The sequence below is a fragment of the Leuciscus leuciscus genome (assembly GCF_965113295.1).
Source record: "Leuciscus leuciscus genome assembly, chromosome: 17".
In the NCBI taxonomy this organism is placed as follows: domain Eukaryota; kingdom Metazoa; phylum Chordata; class Actinopteri; order Cypriniformes; family Leuciscidae; genus Leuciscus; species Leuciscus leuciscus.
In genome coordinates, this window is record NC_138741.1 from 9340978 (window position 1) to 9357217 (window position 16240).

The window sequence follows — 16240 nt, forward strand, 5'->3', positions numbered from 1 at the left end:
CACGAGTTGCAATGCCACCATAATATTAGCATAATATAAATCAAATTGTATAAATCAAGCACGCTATTCACTATTCCTACCTTCATTTCATCCATCCAGCTGATGATGTAGAGCATCTCCTGGAATATACTCTGAAGGGTGAGATTCTTGTCTAGACGACTTCTGCGAGCTTTCAAGAGCTCCTGCAGGTAGTCCCACAGCCTCAAGATATTGTCTTTTCTAGCATCAATGCGTTTAGCATCATGGTATCGTTCTGCTTCCAGTTCTTTAGACAGGGCCACCAGTGCCTGAACGCGTTCTTCATATGCAGCAATGTCTGTCTCTATGGCATCATGTTTCTTCTTAGCTGCCTCCACTGCTGTTAAGTCATAGCCAAAGTTGTCCTTCACAGTAGAAAGCAAGCAAAATAACGACCATTAATTTTAATCTTCAGGTGTTGCAACCATGAAAAGATGGGTATCTATATAAAGGCTCTCTTCACATTTCATCTTACAATGACAGAAGCTGTGGAAAGCTAGTTACCTGTGAAACTAGTCTCTGATTTTCTAGAAGCCAGGTCTCTCTCATGGCTGCCTTCCTGTCAAAGCGACGAGCCATCTGCTCGAGCTTCTCCTGCCTAATGAGTTCATCTCTCAAGACCCGTTCACGGTCATGTTCTGCCTTCTCCAATCGCTCCCAAGCCTGAGAACAAAGGCACACACACACACACACATTCAAACAGCTCAGAGTCTCTCAGACCACTGGAATGACTATCATGTTCAACCTCTGTCACTGTGCCTGCAGAAAATATAACCAAAGTGGTTGGGACTAGCAGGTGTCCTTTTGATTCATAAAAGTTTTTCTTATGAATTGATTGATGTCATTCCTGAAGCTTATGGTGCCTTCCATACAAAGTCAGGTATGAGATATTCCTACAGTACATGATGTCACCAGATAACCACCATATTCTATTGTTTGATGTTTAGAAGATATAGAAATGTATAAAAACAAAACAAAAAAACAAGCTGGTTTTGTAGATGTACATTTATCAACAGAAAAGCGAATAGGTTATATTGTAAAGTAATATAGGAACGTTGTATTTTAGTTATCCCCTGGGTCCAACCATATTTGCATGATGTCACCTTTATCTCAATAAAATCACAGTTGTAGATTTCTGTTTCCAAGTTCAAAGTCTGACTTTAAGTGGCATTAGATTGCACTTTACCTAATTGGAGGTTGGAAGTTCATACTTTCTGAGTTGAAATGAATGCAGCATTAATCTTAGCGTCTCACCTTGTTGATATCTGACACCAGAGCACCCTCTTTGGGTGTGTAGACTCTCTGATTGTTGGCCCTCATTCTGCTCTGGATGGTAAACAGCAGTACTTCCAAGTTACCTTTCTCCTGAAACCTGAAGAGTAAGAGTTAAAAAGAAATTAAAGTTGGATGCTTAACAGTCCTACAAAAAAGAGACATTTGTTTATAAATAGCCTGAATTACTTAGGTGGTTTCTCCACGGTACGGTAAGAGTTGAAAGCCTGCAGTTGCTGTTGGACACCTGTAAGGGAGTTAGCAAGCTTGCGGTTGTTCAGCACAATGATGGTTTGCTCAATCCATATAAGCAGGTCTGATGACAATGTCTCGTACTTCTCAATCATCTTCTCTGTTTCAATGGCCTGGTCCAGCACCTGGAGAATATGAGTATAGATCAATACAAATGTACTCTTGAATTAAACACATATTCACATGGGAATGGACTGGTTCATATTTTGCACCTTCCCGACTCGCTTGCCCTCAACTGCCAGAGCTTTCATCTTAGAGAAGTAGTGGTAAAATGCAACAACGTATGTGATTATGGACTTCTCATCTGGGTTCTCAGTGAACACATCTGCAAACAATACAATATAAAAATGTTATCTATCTCCATAATGGGAGGATAATTATTATAAGTTTTAACTTAATAGTCAAAAGGTGTTACTTGCCTTCTGGGTCCAGGAGCTTGGTGACACCAAGTTTTTGTTCAGCTACGTTAAAAGCCTGCTGAAGGTTGTGAGTGGGGTTGGACCTCTGTAGATTGCCATATTCCACCAGATCTGGCCTGATGGAGGGAAATGAGAATACAAAAGTATGGAGAGGAGAGATTATTTGGTTTATATTTATTTATTTTTTATTGATAGAACAGTATAAAGAAGGCAAGGCAAGAGGGGAGAACATGATAAGTTTAATTTCTCAGTGGTTGTTCGTTTATTGCTCAGGTGGTTTAATTGAGTTTTTAGTTATTTTAGTTTAATTTAAGTGTCAACTTTTTGTTACCTGTAAAACTGGTCTTTGAGGAACTTGATCAATGAATGAAAGAAACAGTTGACATCCATATGATTGTGTGTCATTGCATCTCTCCTAACCACTAAGCAATGTCTCCACAAGCTATCTTTTGTCTCAATATTTATATTTTGTCTTTGAATTTAATCTTTTCTCTTGATATTTATCACCTGTGTTTGTGAATGAGAGCATTGAAAGCCATGCCGTCTTTCCAGCTTGTGGTGAAATTAGTGATGTTTACATTGGGATACCTGCAGATACAAAATAATATCAGACAAATCCATCTGCAAACACATAATAAAAATAGAACATTTGCTGTCAAATTCATTACTACTAAAATACAACAATTGTTGTCCTACCCCGCAGTCTTCATCTGGCACCAGAGGAGCAATGCATCTTTGGCAGAGCGGGTCTCTAGTCGGCCTGTCTGGTCAGCTTGTCCTGTCTCTACTATAATGTCTTGAATCTGTATGCATACGAGGAAAGAAAGAACAAAAACTTAAATAAATCCCACTTAAACTATATTCATACCTTACTGCTGTCAACTAGACATACCTTCTGTTTTAAAGCTTTTAAAAACAATAATAATAAAATGGTAAACTCTCATAGTATTTAACATACTCTAAATTAACTAGAAGAGCTACTGTAATATGGATCTTGGATCCATTCTTGGATATGCAGTGGCATTGTTACTTTATTTAGATTGAGACTTTTGATATCTCAATAGTTTGTACATTGCTGTGGGAACCAGGCAGAATAAAGAGCAGTCAACAATTCCCATTCCGGTCTGTTTCCTTTCATTTTTGAGGATCTGAATTATGTAGCAGACTACATTGTTTGAAGTGGCTGGGCTAAAAATATCCTGCTATCAAACTGAGAGATTAAAAATAAATATAAGCTTTTCCAATCAGCCAAATAAATGTAAGCTTTTTCCATCAGCATAAGACACAATACAAAAACTCTACTCTAGGTCTACAGTAAATATCAGAAAGTTTGGGTTGTTCTGTATGTTTTATAGCCAGTGCAATGTTGTATGATAGTTCAAATTCCTTGTTATTTAGTTTAAATCATACTTAGATGCACAGAATGAATAAAGCTGATCAGAATGATGGGCTGACCTGGAAGCGAAGAATGATGGTCCAGATGAGGCCCAGGATGAGCCGGTGATTCCCATCTACAATATCATGTGATCCCATGTTCTCTAAGTGCACTCTCTGCTCCTTTAGAAACTGTAGAGCTTTATCCACATTCTCCAGACAGTGGATGCGCATTCGGCCCTTGGTCGGCTTGGGCTGAATGGTGGAAAGATGGGCAATCAAAGACATTACTGGAATTACATCAGTGGTGTTGTAAATTCAAGGTTACACACTAAACACACTCACCAGTCTCTCCCCTGAAAGAACTTCCAGTAGTCTGATGAGCATTCTACCATCCCGCAGGTCTAGATAGAGATCTGAGATTCGGCAGCTGACTCTGGCTAATATGGAATTCACCCATTTTGTAAAAGTCTTCTTCTGGACAGCCTCTCGCTCATCTGGTTTGGACAGCAAGAGAAGAACATTCAGCTTTTCTGCTATCTACTTCTGATGTTTTATTTGCATGGAAAATAAACTTAATGGAACCTTAATGATAATGTTTGCACGAATCTCGTAAAGAAATCAAAATAAAATATGAAATAATATTTTTTTTTATAAGTAAAGGGGTCTACTTTTAGGACCAATAAGACTTTTCATTGTGATGGCAATTAAGCATTCAGACATCCTAATCAGACACAGTATTTAATTTCTTAATATCAGCTTAAATTCAGTACAATAAATATGCTTACAAATGTAATTTACAAATGCAAAAAAAAAAAAAATGCTCTTAAATGCTCTAAATGTAAATGCTCTTAATTGTTAGTGTGCAAATTAGTGCTGAAAATAATGTCACAATGTAAACAATCTTAAGGGTCCTAAAAAATAGGCTTAATTTTCATGCTTTTGGAGTGAAATTAGACCTTTCTTGACAGTTTTCATGAGATTCAGCCTTTTAGATTGGGAATGGATGTACAATATAAGGAACAGAGCAAAATAGTTATAAAGTAAAAAGACAGCTCATATTGTCACAATCATTCAGTTACTTACTCAAATACAGTTCAATCTATGTATATGTATTCTTCATAGTGTGTGTATGCCTATATCCATGTGTTTTCCCTGAGCAAGTCTTCTGCAGTACCACGTTTATTTAAGATTCTACCACAAAAAGAACAAAAATGTGCATTCTTAATGATGTGTTTTATAAATGATTCAGATCTTATGGCTGCAGAAAACTGGAAGGATGGAGGGATGTAAATGACAAAAAGAGAGAGGTAGAAAAAATAGAGTGAGTGGAAGGGAGAAAAAGACGAAAGGAAAAACATTAGAATTCGAAGTGGGCGGAGAGTGGAAAGGATACATTATTTTAAACCTAGAACCATTAGGCATTACCTTGCCATTTATGCTTAAACTACAGATAAACAGTTCAGTATCATAGTCAGGGGCTATTTGTCACATATGGCCTTGTTCTGCCAACATATATCTCGGTTTTGCACTATCATACAAACATACAATTGAAAGACACAAAACAGTCATTTAATTACAATGTTAGTTTAACACAGTGTAGTACTTGAGACCAGACTAGAGTCCAATACCATATTTTCAATATCTTAGTCTTGTCATGGACTTGTCTTGACTTGAACTTAAGACGATTCAAGTACTACAACACTGGATACATTTTGTGGTCTGTGCCGACTCGTCTATATGATCTGCTCTGTGCTATTGTGTCTCTGGACTAGAGCACACTGTGTCTGTGGCTGCGGAGATTTTTGAGGCACTGACACAAAACTAGGCTTCATTCACCCCAAAGGAAATAATATTTACACTGTCTGAATCATTCAGACCTTCCAATGGACCCTGTGTTGACTCAGACTCAGCCCTCTTCTGGTCTCGTCCTTGAGTCAGGCTCAACCTACTCAGGTCTCAGCCTGAACCTGGACTAATTGAACTGGTCTCGACTACACCTTGAAGTTTTTCCATATCACCTGAATGGACAAACTACAGTGTGGAAGCATGTCTCCTCCATCTGGATCACAAAGCAATGAAAAAATAATAATCATTCAAATGTGTAATGCATGATGTCTGAACCAGTTTTGAGCATGTGCAGGAATAATCCGCGTTAAGATCAGTCAATTTTATATTACAAAATGTTTGTTCTGTATAACAGACTTGAAAGACACATCTGTAGAGAGACAAAATAGCTTTAATTTTCAGATCTATAATAAAATACTTGCTCAATTATGGACACAAATGTTTTTCCGCCAATCTCCTGAGCCGTCCATGCCATGTGGTTAATTACCCTGGAGCCAAAGGAAAATGCTGCCATAACAACAGTGATTGGAAATCAGTCCCAAGCCCTTCACTTGTGGCTATACTGAGTTGTGTCATGAAAAGTAAAACATCTACAGTATAACGAAACATATGAATACAAGTTTCTTGCAAATTTTTTTTTTATAATAATAATAAATATACTGTATGTAGAATAAATGGCTAGTTTAAACATGGAAATATGTTTTTGTGTGTGTGTGTGTGTGTGTGTGTGTGTGTGTGTGTGTGTGTGTGTGTGTGTGTGTGTGTGTGTGTGTGTGTGTGTGTGTGTGTGTGTGTGTGTGTGTGTGTGTGTGTGTGTGTGTGTGTGTGTGTGTGTGTGTGTGTGTTTCCAGATGGTGTAAATACAGCATAATAGCCAGGGCTAACAGGCCATGCTAACCAGCCAAAGCCTGACTTATGGTGTTACACAGAGAAAAGCAATTATTAAGGGTCAGGTCGGGTAGGAAAAGCTCTCTAAGGTAACAGCTGTACAGTTTCACTTTTTAAAGTGCAATTTACCATGTTCCTGCCAGAGTTAGGAAAACTCCAGATGTGCTAAAGCATAATAAGAGAGCTAAGTCCGGCATCACTACATATTTCATGACCAAACTGCTGCCAAATGATTCCTCTTCCTGTTCACACTTTGTACAGCAGGACTGCAATCTAACCTCTACTAAATGATTCTCTCTTCCTCTCCATTAGAACAGCAGTGAGTCTAAATAGAGTTTACTTGGGTCCTGCTGATCTCTGATATTCTCTCTAGCTCACACGAAAGGTCTGTGAAATATTTATATTGATGGATTTTCCCTGTACCTACAAGCTAGTGTGATGGGTGGACGCATAGAAGCAATATATTTAAATGCAATGTAAGTGGTGCTTGTCCGTGTAAAACATGCAGCCATGATGTAAGCATTTTGAGTGGTCTTTATGGTGTTGTTGTCTTTAGATATAGCTCAAATCCCTCCTTCAATCTAAATAAGATTTTTCTACCCATTTTATCGTCCATCAGGCAAAAAGCCGCTCAATTTTAGGCTGCACCCATGTCCTAGGAACTTGCAACTTTATTTCTAATAACTGCAATTTTATATCCACCAGTTGTGACTATATATCACAATTACAACTTTATATCTCACTGTGTAAGTTTTTTTTTTTTTTTACTGTATTTCTTATTTTAAACTTTATCTCACAGTTACTTTATTTTTTACTCTAAAATGGGTTTCCATAAAACACTGTAACCCTATATATGAGCAAAAATATGAGAATAGTATTCAAATTATAGTGCATGTTTGTTTTTTAAATCCATCCCTATGCATTCATATAACGCATCTAAATATTAGGGATAGTTAAGGAAATAAAATACAATCTCTCTGAACTACGCTCTTTCTGTTTCACAGCATTAAAGAACTCTCTCATCAGAGAGAAACAGGAAGCTCAGTTTTACACAAATTAACAGTGACAGTCAACTTCTTCTAAAAATAAACAGCGCTGAATAAGTGAGGTAAGAGACCTCGATGATGAATACCCCAAATCACAGAAAGGCATAGAAAACATATTCCTGAAAGAGGCAAGAATAGCAGAAGACAAGAAGTAGATGGTGGTTAGTCTGCCAATGTACCAATCACTTTGTCATTCAGCAAGAATTCAAATGATTGATGGGGGGACAAGTAGTATTTTTTGCACTGAATGGTCTTTTTATGAGTTTGTCAAATAAATATTTAGAGGTAACAATTGGGCATATATACCATAAATAATGAAATTAATAAATACTGCACATAAAAAAACAAAACCAGGTTTCAGTTCCCACAGCGGCCAATAGAAAACAATCTAGCATACCACCTTAAAGCACTTCCCACACCCTTCTCCGGATCTCTGCCTAATCCAACAACTCCCCTGTGGCGTAGTAAAGGGGTATGTCGGGAATGACTGCCCCCTCTTTGAGGGGGAAGGAAAAAACTCCACCAGAACACTACCTTGCAGTTGTCTGAAGCGCCCATCCAGGATGGAGTTGTTGAAGCAAATGTTGGAAGCACTGTAGCTCAGCCAGCGTGCTCGTTTCATACTCCGGGACGGGGACAGCGGGCAAGATGGTGAGGATCGTGGAGGTGAGGGCCGATGGCCCTTCGGGGTGCAGGAGGAAGAGGATGAGGTTGAGGAGACTGGAGTGAAAGTCATGGGCGCTACTTTAGATGTGATGCCCAGTAAAGTTCCATTCCTTTCTGGCAGGTGCTCAGGTTCACGATTGTGGGGACTGTTGGTTTTGGCCCCTCTCCTGCTCTGGGCCCTATAAACTGGTGGGGTGCTCCTGCTCCGGCTGCCTGGGGCATTGGTCCTGGTTGGGACTTCTTTCACCGTGGTATAATGCCGGCTGCTGACCTCCCGGACGACTGGGGTAGGGCGGATCGGTATGGTCTCTCTGCTGGTCTTCAAGCTGAGTTTGACCTCCCTCAGCCGGGTCTGGCTCACGGGCACCGCGCGACACAAACAGGGGCTGCTCATCCTCACCACGTTAAATCAACACGCACAGCCGGGAAAGAACGAGACAAACAGGACACTCTTCTTCCCTCCTTCTGTCTCGAGTTCTGTTATCTTCTCCCGTCCTATCGCCCGCCCTCCCTCCCTCCTTCCTTCCCTCCCTCCCTCTCTCTCTTTCTCCTTCCCTCCCTTACTCACTCTTCACTTAGCAATGATGCTGTTGTGCCTCTCCCCAGTAGCACATGGAGTGGTTCTCCAGCACCCCAGCCATGCATATAATATGCCCCCATTCCTGACTGCCCCATAACGCACACTCAAACACACTCATCTAAAATGTCTTCTGATGGGCGTATGTGTGTGTGTTGATTTGTGTTACAAATACAATGTGATGTCAGACTGCAAGTGCGTGCATAAGCAGTTTTGGCCCTGATGTAAATACCAACTACAAATGTATTAATGACTGTGTACTCAAAGTGTACTTAGTATACTCAGAGGGATACGTGTCTGTTCAAAGGCTGTAAATCAAAGGTGAAGAATGGGAACCACTCCTCTCTCTCTGTCTCTCTCTCTCTCTCTCTCTCTCGCTCGCCCCCACTTTTTAACTCTCTCTAATTGCATTACAGAAAGAGCAGAGCACAGACGCACCAACAGAACACATCACACCAGCCCTGGCTCAGCAACATACACTTGACTTAAAGAAGCAGGCCTGAATTCGAGTTAACCATCACTAATGCATTTCAAACAAAAAGACCCGTAGCCTTAAACAACTGTGCATAATTCATTCTCACAAAACTCTCACTAATTAAAAAAATTTACTTACAGATTAAATAAAAGGCCATTTAAGTGTACTTGAAGAGAGTAGGGTAAGTGTACCCATTAAAGCAACACTAAGGAACTTTTCCTCTTCGGTCGCCCTACAGGTTGGAAGCGGAATTGTCCATTACCGTTGTCGTAAATTATTTTGCCGCCCGCAGCCTACCGTCGCACGCACGCTCGCTGTTTATCTAGCACCGGCTTTGGAATGAACGATGTCCACAGACAAGGTAGAGTATGTTGCATGATTTCATGAAAGTATGATGTATTGCGACATCAGAAACGAAGAAAAACTAAATAATGACTATTGTAACGCTTGACTAAAGCAAGTTAAATTTGTAGTTTTCTTATGTCTCATTCGAACTACAGATCCGCTACCCGGTTTGGCAAACTTGCATAGTGTGGTTATAGCAGATATAGGGCTGCAAAGCGAATCCAGAAGTGCCTTTCACCCTGTTACGACTTGATGAACCACTGATATGATTTTGGAAACATTATTTCAAGGTAAAAAAAGTCACCTCAAAACTTTGGTGTTTCGGGACCCTTCAGAAATCAACACATTTCTGCAATTTTCAGCCATTTCTTTGGTAACTACATTGCTATTATGTCAAATAAGAGATAAATGTATTGTTTTTTGTGTATGAACAAATAGTACTTTATCATTTTATATTGTTTTGTAGAGAAGATTAAAAAGAAGAATTTACTTTTTTTTAAGATGCGCCACAAAACGCATGCAAACTATAGCCAGCACAAGCTAACCTTGAATGAAAAAAACATTTCTCAATGTGGGCACAATGAACATTACTATGACACTAGTCCACAGTATATTTAAGCTCCATGCATGTATTTGTAAACATATCTTACATTTTTAAAGGAAAACATTGTCTTTTTTCACCATTACTCACTGTGGAACCATTTAAGCCCACCTTATGTGTTTCAATGAGGAATCCCTCTAATTGCAAACTTTGATACATTTTCTGAAAATGTTTAATGATAACATGTATTTGTGTGCTTTTACCTTACTAACCTTTTAACCTTACCTTACTTACACACAAATTACACACATTCATTAAAATGAGATAGAGCCCGTTTTGTCCTAAAGTCCTTTATGTATAACTGGGCATAATTCGGGAGCCAAGCTGAGTTAAGGCTTGAGATTCTAGGCATGTAGAGGTCCCAAAGGGACTCTACATTCCCCACAGTCCTGAGCCCCTGGGACCGTCCTGCTCCGAGATACCGCCACTTCCTGTCCAGCTTTGTCCGGGCAAAACTCGGGACCCAAGCTGAGTTGGGGCTCTGGACTCCGGGCATGGAGGGGTCACCTAGTGGGCCCCCTATGGTGGGAGTATTGAGCCCTGATTCGGCTTTCTTCCCGAGATATGGTCACTTCCTGTGGAACTTTGATCGGGCATAACTCCAAGGTCAAGCCGACCTAAGGCTGCATACTCCCAGTGTGGGGGGCCTACTAGGAGACCCCCCGACACCCCAGAGTCTGGAGCCCCAACTCGGCTTCCTTCCCGAGATACACCCGGTTTAACTTCTACCTTTGACAAGGCATAACTCAGGAGCCAAGCCGACTTAAGGCTCCATACTCCCGGTGTGGGGGGCCCACTAGTAGGCCCCCCACTCTGGGCCCCCCTAAGCCCAGAGAATGGAGCCCCAACTCGGCTTGGCTCCCAAGATACACCCGGTCAAACTTCCAGCTTGACTCCAGCTACAACTCCAGTCAAGCCGACTTAAGGCTCCAGACCACCGGGCACTAACACCTACCCATCCCACCCAGGGCTCCAATCAAACATTAGCAAAAGGATTTTTTTTAATACTTCCCTTTAACTGAATAAATATATTGATGTTTTACTTCTTTAAAATCAATTAATTTTTTATATTTTGTGAATCAATGATGATGTGGGCTTATTTGGAACACATGCGGGCTTAAATGGTGCCAAAGTACCAATTAAGCCCATGCCAGACTTCTGACTTTATTCCTAAATTATCTTAATTTTATATTCTAAAATGTACATCAACTAATTAATACAATTACAAATGAGAGATAAATCTTGCATTTTAACAAATTATTTTTCTTCTTACTGTACATGCTCCTTAATGTAAAATGTAACTCTTTGACATTTCATACCTCAAGAAAAGTATTCCGTTACAGTGGATATTAAGTGTCCCAAATTGGATGCAAAACATTACATTGGACATGTGTTCTTGCTATTTAGATGCATGTAACAAAATCTGGTCTGCACTAAATGAACTGGTTTAAAGTGTTAATGTCCAACAATGTCCCAGAAACCACTCACAACACCCAAGCAACCACATAGCAACACCCTGGCATTATAAAGCATTTTCTTCAGGAAAAAAAAATATGATAGTGTACTGTCACTCAAACAGTTTTCATATGTCATGTATGGATTACCTAGTCCCTGGAAAGGAGCTTGTAAGTGTGGTCGTGAGATCACTATTTAAAACCTGCTGTTTCTGAGAGCAACAGACCCCACAGGTGTGCCAAAAATGACAAGCTCCTGCAGTTATTACAGAGATCTAAGCTATGGGCACAGACGGGCAGGGCAGCTGTCCAGCTCAGTCATACAGAGGCATGCTGGGTATGTGCAAATGATCCTGGCTGGTCAGGGGGGCAGGAGAGGATAGGGTTCAGCTGCCTGTACGTCTGTATATGTATTCGCACATTAGTGGGCCTCTGTATATCTAAACCACATGTGCCCATTTTTATGTCACCTGAGACGACTCACCTGCAAGAGCTTTAATGCGCGAGCGCTCAAAGAGTCTGGCCGAGCTGTTGTCGTTGTCAAGCTCTTCATCAGACAGTTCGAAGCGGGTGTTGATGCGGCTGTACTGCTGAGTGATTTCAGCATTGTCAAAGTCTGTTGTGGAGGTCATAGTTGCCATCAAGATGCTGAGGAATGAGAGGGACCAAACACCTCAGCGTGCACAAGACAGTGGAATGCCAGAGATGGATGATCTGAAAGGAGAAAGAGATGGAGGAGGAGTTTAACTGGACATTTAACTTCAAAAAAGACTTTATAGATATTGCACTGATGACCGTTATATTTTTGCATCTGACTTTATTATTTAGACATTCAATACTCAAATTCACACAGAAAACACATTCTGAGACATTAATGGAATGCAAAAGCGCATCCTGTGTGCCCTTGATGTGTCTCACAAATTCCCAAATACACTCTCAGCACACATTATGATTATAAAAGCCTATTTATATACAGTGGGATCCAAAAGTCAGAGAACCCACAGTAACTGTATTTGAAAGTAGAGAGTGCAACAGTGCCTGCCCACTTTTTCAGCGATGTTGTTTTTTCCATTCATTTCTCCCATAGGGATTTTTTATATATATTTAAAAAATGCTTTTAAATATTCATTAAAGCATTTTAAGCCATGAACCACACCAACCAGCAACGAGGTGAATCATAACATTGCAAACTTTGATATGAAGCAAAAATCAATGCTATTTGCAGTACATTGCAAATAGCATTACCGAATTAAAAATGATGTAGAAATCTAAAACTACTTGTTTAAATTTTTTGATTATATCTATATAAACATTATATTTTAAGGTATACATGCAAATATTTAAGTATTTCGGGGAGCACAGAGAGATCGACTCGATTACATCATTCGCGGTGCTTCATGGGAGTGGGCAGGGCTAAACAGCACTTTTGGCGGGGTTTGCTTGTTTAAACTCTGATTGGAGGAATTTTTGTACAGCATCATGGGTAATGTAGTTTTTCACCACAAATTCCACTGTTAAACACGGTAATTTAAAAAATAAGTTGGAATAATGCAGGCTCATGGCTTCAACAGAAGCAAATACCATCGATTAACAACCTCGTAGCTCACAGTATGGCTGTCTAAAAGGATTTCTTATAAGTTGTAATTTCCCTATGGAGAAAATGAATGGAGTTTTTACTTCCGGAACCCAACTGCTGAGCTCTATTTTGAAAGTTAGAAAATTTTCAAACTCAGAAATATTAAACATTGCGTGCTATTTTTAGGTCACTCTTCAATTTAGAAAATTCGTGACACTGATCGTGTGAACTCCTTTGAACCAAAAGGTCAGATGTTCTTGCTTCCAGTGAAGCACAAGATGCTCTTTGGAACATTCTCAAATTGTGCTGGAGAACATTGATCATCATTTTTTGTTCATGTCAGCTTGAGCGCAGCTGTCATTAAAACAAAAGGGAGACAAACCAAATACAAAGAAATTTTGAAATTGATTTAAAATACAACTTTTGGTTACACTTTATTTTAAGGTGATGTAGTTGCATTGTCCTTACTCAAATAAGTACTGAGTAATATTAATTAACTACATGTACATGCACTTACTATAGAGTTACGTTTAGGGTTTGGTTTACTGTAGGGTTAGTTGTAATCATGCATAATTTACTGTTATTACTACATGTAATGTAGATTGGCTAGATTGGTAGATTGTAGATTGTAGATTGGTAGATTGGGTAGAGTGTAACAACGTTACCTTAAAATAAAGTGTTACCCAACTTTTTACTTAAATTGTTATATTGATAATAAAATTTGTAATGAATACATATTTAAATTAAAAAGATACCAAATTTAAACTAGAAAAGATCTCAAACATCATGTTCGCTGTTTTCAACAATACTTTTGCAATAATTAGATTTATTTTAGATTATATTAGAAGTTAGATTATATGGTACATAAATGTAAGAGGTACCCATGATGCACATATAAGCAAAAATGTGGTGGTACTTTTTCGAGCAAACCAGTTTGAAACTGGCTCCTTGTCAATCCTCTTATATCCTTTCCTGAATCTGTGCTTGTCCCCATCTATAAAGTGACAAAATAATACATAATAAAACTAATAAATGTATTCCTGTTTCCCTTATAGATTGTTTCTCTATACCCTCAGGATTCCAAAGGGCGCCATTTTCAGCACATGTCCTCTAACCGTCAGTCGTAATGAGGGTGTGTATTTGCGCGTGCTACTGTGGAATGGCGGGTGAAGGTTAGCTGCTAAGATAGTTCTATCTTTGTGAGGCATGTTGCTCATGTGTAGTCTTATCGCCCTGAACGTGGGGCTGGGCAACCCCTCTGAGCAAGAGAATGCGAAGAGCACCCTTTACAAATTTTCCTATTTCGTCATACACTACGTGATCAGATATTTGCTTGCATTTTTCCTTGCAATAACATTTTCTCTCTTTTCTTTTCTTTTCTTTTCTTTTCTTTTCTTTTCTTTTCTTTTAGTTTTTACACCTAATGACATCTGGCAAAGGGACTACCAATGAAAACTAGCCTTTGGACTAATTTGGGTACATTTACATCAATGAATGTTGATTAATGTACACTGTCCTTTTTTGAAATAATAAAAAAATATAAATGGGGGGAAAATGCTTAGCTAAACATTAGCAGTGAACTGCTTCAGACAATCCAAAGCTTCTGCTCCTTGTTGGCTCCAAATATCTAGGCCATTAAAAAGCACTGTACTGATTGAAATGCACCTACTGTAATGTTACTGTTTCTAGTAGGTCATCAGGGTTAGTGTACTGTCACAGTGCTAGGGGTGGAGATGTCAATTATAAATATATAATCAAAAATCTATGACAATCAACAGACAGATAAAGAAACTGAGGAAAGAGGAGAATCTAACAGGTCTCAGAAAGGGGGATGATGGTGGTTCTCTCTCTATATCAGGCCAGCGCAGGGGGGATGTTATCAGAGAACTATTCTCCACCCATCAGCGGGAAACCCGTTATCACAAGAGACACAACTTTGCTGGTCTCTCTGCGTACGGTGTCTCTGCAATGTGCTCACATGCATGCAAACATACAGTTTATGACAAAGTTTCCACTATCTTAACTGAAAGAGAGAGACAGAAGGGACAGCTTTATAGGACTGCTTCACCTTAAAACAGAAAATCATGTCATTGGCATTCCAAACCTGTATGACTTTCTTCCTTCAATAGAATACAAAAGCAGAAATTCTAAACAATATAAATTATGCTCTTTTTCCATATGATGTACACGTATAGTGACCCGGCACTGTCAAGCTCCAAATATGTCAGAAAGCACCATAAAAGTATGATTTTCTTTCTGAAGCCATACGATATCTTTGTGTGAGTAACAAACTAAAGTTTAAGTTGTTGTTCACTTAAAAACTTACCCTCTGCAGAAGCTCCTATAGGGATAGTTCACTTTTTGATTACCAACATTCTTTAAAATATCTTTGTGTGTGTTCAACATAAGACAGAAATTCATACAGGTTTGGAACAACTTGAGGGCGAGTAACTGATGACAAAATTGTCATTTTTGGGTGAATTATCCTTTTAAATCTCATTTGCATTTGGACATACTTTTCTTTATTCATTTCTGGGTGAACTTTTAATGATTATACATCTATATGCTAGAGTACTGAATACATTTTAATATTTAGGTCATTAAAATAACAGTATGTGGCAATAACTGTAAAATAAAAAATAAAAATTTCTAGCTAATGATATGATATCCATCACTGACATAATAATGTCACAGTGTGTTTTCACTCAAATTCTGCATCCAAAGCTGAAAGGGTGCCAGGAAGCCAACACAGCAGGGTATTTCATGCATGTGTGAGGGAGAGGTCGCAAGGTGTGGTACGAATCATGACGCACCCTGTGTACCATGTTACTTTTGGAACAGCTGAACCCATGGCGCTATGGGACCAGAGTATTCTTTGCTTTAATTAGATTAAGGAAAGAAAATTGTGGGTACATACACCAACTTAAAGGGATAGTTCACTTTAAAATGAAAATTCTGTCATGATTTACTCACCCTCAAGTTGTTTCAAACCTGTATGAATTTCTTTCTTCTGCTGAAAACAAAGGAAGATATTTTGAAGAATGTCAGTAACCAAACAGTTAACTGGAACCATTGACTTACATAGTATTTTTTTTTTTTCCTACTATGGAAGTCAATGGTTCCAGTTAACTGTTTGGTTACTGACATTCTTCAAAATATCTTCCTTTGTGTTCAGCAGAAGAAAGAAATTCATACAGGTTTGAAACAGAGGGTGAGTAAATCATGACAGAATTTTCATTTTAAAGTGAACTATCCCTTTAAAGAAATAAGTTTCCAACAACTAATATTCTGTCATGTATTCACACTCATGTCATTCCAAACCCGTATGACCTTCTTTCTACAGTAAAACACAGAGATGTTTTAAAGAATGTTCACTCTGCTCTTTTCCATACCACAATGAAATGAAAACAAAGTGAATGAACTATTCCT

General features: G+C 39.0%; 2 protein-coding genes across 2 annotated transcripts in view; both read right to left on the bottom strand.

Moving 5' to 3' along the window:
• sptb (spectrin, beta, erythrocytic) overlaps nt 1–16240 on the bottom strand; it is a 28634-nt gene that overhangs the window by 11268 nt on the left and 1126 nt on the right. The window contains exons 2-12 of the mRNA XM_082143180.1: nt 11720–11949; nt 3681–3832; nt 3417–3590; nt 2658–2764; nt 2469–2549; nt 1962–2077; nt 1755–1867; nt 1480–1667; nt 1273–1390; nt 523–681; nt 81–383 (exon numbers count right to left, since the gene is read on the bottom strand). Coding sequence (XP_081999306.1) covers nt 81–383; nt 523–681; nt 1273–1390; nt 1480–1667; nt 1755–1867; nt 1962–2077; nt 2469–2549; nt 2658–2764; nt 3417–3590; nt 3681–3832; nt 11720–11876 — 1668 coding nt within the window. The 5' untranslated portion in view covers nt 11877–11949. The remainder of the gene's footprint in view (nt 1–80; nt 384–522; nt 682–1272; nt 1391–1479; nt 1668–1754; nt 1868–1961; nt 2078–2468; nt 2550–2657; nt 2765–3416; nt 3591–3680; nt 3833–11719; nt 11950–16240) is intronic.
• Nucleotides 3855–8273, bottom strand: LOC309479299 (uncharacterized protein). Its single transcript, XM_082143355.1, has one exon. The coding sequence runs from the start codon at nt 8175–8177 to the stop codon at nt 7506–7508; it is 672 nt and encodes a 223-aa protein (XP_081999481.1). The 5' UTR covers nt 8178–8273; the 3' UTR covers nt 3855–7505.